Consider the following 6479-nt stretch of genomic DNA (forward strand, 5'->3'; position numbering starts at 1 on the left):
GGACATGCCCTTCTGTGTATTCTGGAGCTCCGGTGGTTGCCCAAGGATTCTGAGAGGATGAGACTGAAATTTGAAATTCTCTGTAGAGAAAGCCCTGTTTTTCAAGGGTGGGTTGGATTGGTGTACATCCAAGTCTCACCCCATGAGGGAGTCAGGATGCAGATGGGGGACACACCCAAATCTGGGAACTGGCAAGTGTTCACAAGTCCAGGAATACCAAGAGCCCCAGTGAGCCTGACTTGGACGTGGGTGTGCTCAGTGGGAAGGGGGAATGTGGAGAATACAAACAAGGCACTAAATTCACAGGTAGTGTCAATGATATCAGCTATGCATCAGTACACAAGTGGAAATTAGTGTTATAATTTACACAGAATATCACAAGGGTGCATTAAAAAGATTCGGGGTTTTAAAAGCAGAATGAAAATTTAAATTGTCTTAGATAAAAACCTTATGCGTTGAACTTCCTTTAAAGTTCTTGCATTATATGTTCCATTGAGAGATGCTAGTGAGGTTTTCAGAGTCTACTGTTATGGATTAATTTTCCTATCTCCATTACATGGAGAACGGGGCAAATAGACCAATAATGAAGTTAACATGTGGCACCAGATTAGGAGACATTCTAAACACTAGTTGAGTATTAAACCAAGTGATCCAAAAATTCTACAAAAGCCTAGTGCAAGAAGGGATCTTGAGAGCAGAAAATAAAATGGGATTCACTTCAGAAACAAAAGGATGGGCACAACTGGCGAGAGACAGAAGGACCTGATTTAAAATGTTGAAAATCTATAAAATGATTGAGAAATAGGTGACACTTGCCAACTTATTCTGTCTAGAAAAATTTGCAGGAAAAAGAAAGTGATAAAAACAGAGCTGGGAAAATGAAGAATCAGATAAAAAAAAAAAATCAGTGTTAGGAAAATAATACTGTAAAGAAGTCTACGTTGCTGGTGGTGAAGGTCCACATGCTTCTGGGTTTCCTAAGGCTGTGTCAAGCTAATCTTTAGGGAACTGTAAAGATGACTGAAATACCTGAACAATATTCGCCCAGTTTTACACACAAACCAGAAAAATTTTGTAGAAGTGGCACATTTTTTATCTTAAGGCTCCCATTTTGCTGCTTCTCAGTGAAAGTCACATACAGTGACCAACACGCAGTTTGCATTAGCCTTTACATTGCCAGTGAGTTTAACCAGAGGTTAAATTAATTTATTAAAACATTTGAAATATGGGTTTATTTTATATAATAAAAAGCATGTCATTGATATATGACTTCAAGTCTGACTGTATAGAAAACTACATCCTGAAATGTTTTAAAAGCAGATCTTTCTGATAAATGCAACTGGCAAATTTTATGCTCAGCAAAATCAAATGTTACTGGAATTAAGCATCTGTCAATCAAAATCAGATTCAACAATTAAGCGTAAGCAAGGCAGTGCCACGACTGGTATGATTTTCTTTTCCTACATGATGGAAGTCCCCAACAAGCAAAGCATTCACTTTATGCAAGTATTGTTTTTGATTTGTTTGTGCAAATTTTTTTTCCCCTCAATATTTTGACTGATGTTACCATTTCAAACAGATGGTGGCTTGGCAATGTTGGTGGTAAATGTCTGTCATTCTGTTTTGAAGGCAACATCCAGAATATGCTTCACAGCATTAGGCAGAACAGCCTCAGCCTGGAAAGCCCATGTTGTGGCTTTACTACTGCTCCAGACCCTGTGTCGTGCTCCGGAAGCGCCTGTCATTCAATCTGCTCCTTCAAGCAGCTTCATGGGCTGGTGGGACACATCTTGGACTGGGAAGCAGAAATGACGGAGCATTTCTGTACCTGTCCCTTACCCTAGAAACTTTGTAGTATTGGGAAAAGTAGCATCAAAATGTAGGAAACTCCCTTCAGAATAAAAATAGTTTCAAGAAAAAAAAAAAAAGCATTGATGTAGATGAGTAAAAGGTGGAGAGGAAGTTTGGTAAGCTCATTATCGTGCAGATGGTTTAACAGAACATGATTATGTGGGCTGATATCCAAGGGCTGCAGTTCTCCACACCTCTTTCTTTCAGTTCAGAGTGCACATTTGTACCTTCAAATAGGTTTCAGGTGTAGCAAGGGATTTCTCTCCAGCCTATAACTGAGCTTCAAATCTCCTTTCCACACTTTACAAGTACTCTAGTGGGAAGGTTCATACAGACTCTTCTTCCCCACGCATTCAGCAACAACGAAGCATCTTTAATAAAAATCAAAGTGAGAAACTCTTCTTCATACACCTAGAGAAACTGTAGCAGAACTCAAAGCAAATCACTTTGGGAAGACCCAAACAAATATATTGTCTTGCATCATTTTAACTAAACAAATTTAGCTTGGTCTGGCTCCTATAGAAATTTTCTGGATTCAGATCATCTTATTTGTATAAATGAATAAATGCAACACAACCAGCCACGTCCTCAGATTGGAGGCGATTGTCATTCACAGCTTTTTTTTCTAGTGCTTTGCAGTTCAGATGTTTGTGGAGTAAACTTTTATGTAACTATCATTCCTGGACATTTTGTAAAAATAATTAAGACTATAAAAAGCTAACAGTGTAAACCCGCAGCTAAGTTTTGAAACATGGCTGTTCCAACGGCTGAATCCAATTCGACAGTCTATGAGAGATGTTAAGTATGCAGTCCTGAGCTCACATAAAATATTCTGCGATAGGCCCAAGGATGTACGTGGTGGGCATTGCTGTAAGAAGGAATGAGAGAAAGAAGTGCCCCGTCTAAACTTCTTACTGCATCCTTCCCTGTGAATGAAAAATCCTTTTTTGCAGATTCAGATGTCAAATATTCTATGCATTCTGTGCAAACATCTTCTGAACTACTACTGCTGGCTAGACTTCAGCGTTACACTGGCAAAGATATAAAAATAAATAATATCTTCTCTCATCTTCAGTATCCCACAGTCACGCATCTCCCTCTCCCCTTTTGTAAATACTCTGAAGTGTTTATGACACTTGGTTATACTCCAAGTAGTTTTACAAGCATGTAGATGCTCCAAGGGTATAGCAAAGATACTCACACAAGTCTGCTTTCCTGGCATTTTTCATCCGTATGATTTTTACAGTGAGTAAGTTGCACGGAGAAGGTTCTGTCTGTTGACCAGCATACAAAATGCATGGGATGAGCATGCAGAGAGAAAGAACAGAAGTACAGTCAGAGATGATAACAATGAATTACCTATTTCACTTCCAACCATCCAAAACATTTCTGAACTGAGGTTCCTTCTTGTGCATTCTCCTCTCCTTCCCAGGAAGGTTTGCAGCCAGGTGTGGCCAGAGACCCAAAATACACATTTAATCACAAACCAAACCTCTGACGTCCTCCATTTCCCATTCTGAAGAAACTTGTGGTAACCCTCAGCTTGAGGTGTCTGACACTTACAACCCAATCACAGAGAAACGTATGATAGTGAGCCTGGCTGTGCTATTAATACAGCTGACACACACCTTGGTCTGTGCAAATTCAAAGGATGTCATATATATCCACTATATTTCACAACAAACAGCAGACAATCTAGCAGGGCAGGAATTAGTAACGATATCATGGTGTAATGATGCTGCTCATCATTTGGTTTATAGGTATATAACTCCATTGTTACGTTTGACGTAGAGCAGCGCTGGCTCTCAGACAATGAGGACCAGAAAAGTGTCTTCCAGAGACCTATCCCAACCTTATCAGGAGGGGGAAGAGAAAGCAGCAACTCTGTAATTACTTCTCTCTGAATAATTCAGCTGATCCAATCTCCCTTTAAGCAAAATTCACAGCAATTGATAACTATCAATAGAAATATTGGGAAACCACCTAAACCTAAGTGGTTATCAAAAGACATTCAACAAACCTGCCAAGAAACTAGTTTGATTTTGTCATCCTCTCTTGTCCTAAGCAAGGATCAGACAAACGTGGTACTTAATCAAAAGTATAGGGGCTGAAGGTGAGGTATCTTGTTCCCCAGATAATTGTCTTTTTTAAAGGAATAGGAGGAAAATCCGCACATTTTATGCTCTAAATGTCAAAAAAAAAACCAACAACCCAACCACCAAAAAACCTCAAAAAAACCCTTAACATGACAAACAACAACAAAAAATAAAAACCAACCACCAAGAGGAGTAAAAAAGAAAGAGCAAAACTATGTAGTGATGCAACACATACAAGAGACCGTTCATGCACACTACCTATAGAGCAGGGAAATCACTGCAATGAATACATAGATCAATATATAACAGTGTGTCACTATTCATTCCCTTATGCCTAAAAACTCCCACAATGTTTAAGAGAGCTATATTTAACACCTCACATAATATTAGTTTCTGGGTTTTCCCCAGGCACTCATAGACATCACTGATACCTCCTTTTTTCCCCTCGGTGGCCTGTTTTGTCTAGCCCGATTGGATGGAGATGAAGGACAACAGCAATGTACAAAAAGATCTCTTTTTTAATTGGGGATTTTCAAAATAGTTAAATTGCTGCCTTTCTGAAGGCCAAAACACAAAATAGGCACAAAACCCAGGCAGAAGCCCCACTTTGCTCACAGCCTTGGTGCTGAAGAAGAAATCTGAGAACTAAAGATACAGGAGGTGGAACACCATGTCCCACAGCAAGTCCCCTCTGCCACCAAGAGGCCGCCTGCGCAGCTCATCACAGAGCCTCCTCTTTCCTTTTCTTACCTGGCTCTTACTGTAGAACAGCCCCATCGTGGTCCTTCCTGCCTCCGAGCCAGGTGCGAAAGGTGGCAGCGGATGGGTATGGAGAAGTCTCAGCCGGGAAGTTTCTCCTGCTTTAAGCTGCCGGGAGCAGGCAGGCAGGTGTGTTAGTGCCTGACTCAGCGCCGCCTCGCCCCACACCATCACTTGAGCAATCCCCAACTCCTCTTCCTCCTCCCCCTTCCTCCTCCTCCTCACTGCCCCGGAGGCGAGTGCCTGCTGTGCACCTGCACCAAGGCGCAGGGACCCAGGCTCCGGCACTGCACAAGGATGGTCTTTGCAGCTGTAGTTCGAGGGACATCAAGACCTGGAAGGGATCTTGCCTTCACAGCTATGGGCACCAAGGAAATGTTTTATACTTTTAAGCACCCCCATCACCTCTTGAGGAGGCCACAATGCTTTTGCACACTGGAGGGCTGTTGTACTGCAGCCCCATGTGTGGAGATGGCTGGTGCCAGGCAGGGTCCATCTGGCTGCCCAGGAGTGGGCAACAAGGACCTCTTTGGCCAAGGACATCCAAACAAGCCATTGTGTGTAGAAAATACTTTTTTTTAGCTTTTTATTGCTTATAGGGAGTAGGTGGGTCTTTGCTTAAGACACATTGGAAATAATTTTTTTTTATGCCCAACTCACCTTCCATTTTGCCCAACTCGGGCAGCGAGTCATCTTTCAGCCAAGCAGTTATTGCCGGAAAAATACTGCAAGAAACGATTCCCCAGTCACCTGTTGAAACTGTAAGAGTTTCCATTCTAAAGGCAAAGCTTTAAAAGCTCACTCATTTTCTCAATTTTTTTACTTCGTGAATCTGAATTAAGGTGCTTAAGTGAATAACCTCAAAGGGGATATATTTGGGAGGGTGAAATTAATGTTGAAATTAATGTTAATTACTCTTTATGTTCTCACCAATTCTTTATGTCCTCACATTTATAAGGCTTCACTGTGTAGGGCACTGCTAGCATCATGTGAGGTGGTCTCAGTCTCAGTGAGGGAGTACACAAGAGGTAACAAAATGGGAGATTTCTTTTTTTTTAAAAAACATCATCCCTGCTATTATGAAATTTAACAGAAAAATCAAACTCAAAATAATCTCATTTCACTTTGCAATGAGTTGAGAACCGATTGATAAAGACAGCTTCACAGACACACTATAACTTGAATTTCATAAAACATTTGGCATTTGAAGACATTTTAACTTAAGAACTAGGTGCCACAAATGTCATGCAGGTGTTAAACAGATTAAGGATGGATAAATAACAGATCACAAAAAGCAGTAGTCAAAGGAGGGAGTAGTCCCTCAGAGGCAATTGTTCCTAAAGAGGTTGCAAACAGCTCAGTTTTAAGCCTACTGCATTGTTTCTATCAATGATCTGGAAATCTAAAAAAAATTAAAAAATAAAAAAACCTATCACTGTAGGTGCCCTGTTTCAAACAGAAGATATTGAAATACTGGGGAAGCTGAAGAAAAGAGCCACAGAGTGATCTGAGAGCAGGAGGAACTCCCTTGGAGAGCGAAAGGCAGGTTTCATATCAACCAGCAGGACACAATGCAGAGACACCCCAGTGCTGACTTGGGATGTGGCACAGCTATGTCAGTACAGTAATTAGTCATGGTTAGAAGACGGACTAATTAGCCCTGATGAAAAGCAGAGTTAATCAGGCTCAGGCTGTGTCATCCACCTATCTGGCTTTTTCCCATCCTGTTGTTAAGTTTCCCCTGTAAAACAGACTGAAGCAGCTTCCACCCTG

General features: G+C 41.1%; 1 protein-coding gene across 1 annotated transcript in view; it reads right to left on the reverse strand.

Annotated features, from left to right (window-relative positions):
• LOC141465230 (cytosolic phospholipase A2 epsilon-like) overlaps window positions 1-4724 on the reverse strand; it is a 32066-nt gene extending 27342 nt beyond the window's left edge. Inside the window, exons 1-2 of the mRNA XM_074148523.1 lie at window positions 4698-4724; window positions 3053-3125 (exon numbers count right to left, since the gene is read on the reverse strand). Coding sequence (XP_074004624.1) covers window positions 3053-3125; window positions 4698-4724 — 100 coding nt within the window. The remainder of the gene's footprint in view (window positions 1-3052; window positions 3126-4697) is intronic.
• Between the last annotated feature and the right edge of the window lie 1755 nt (window positions 4725-6479).

This window comes from Numenius arquata, chromosome 6, assembly GCF_964106895.1.
Source record: "Numenius arquata chromosome 6, bNumArq3.hap1.1, whole genome shotgun sequence".
NCBI classification, from domain to species: Eukaryota; Metazoa; Chordata; class Aves; order Charadriiformes; family Scolopacidae; genus Numenius; species Numenius arquata.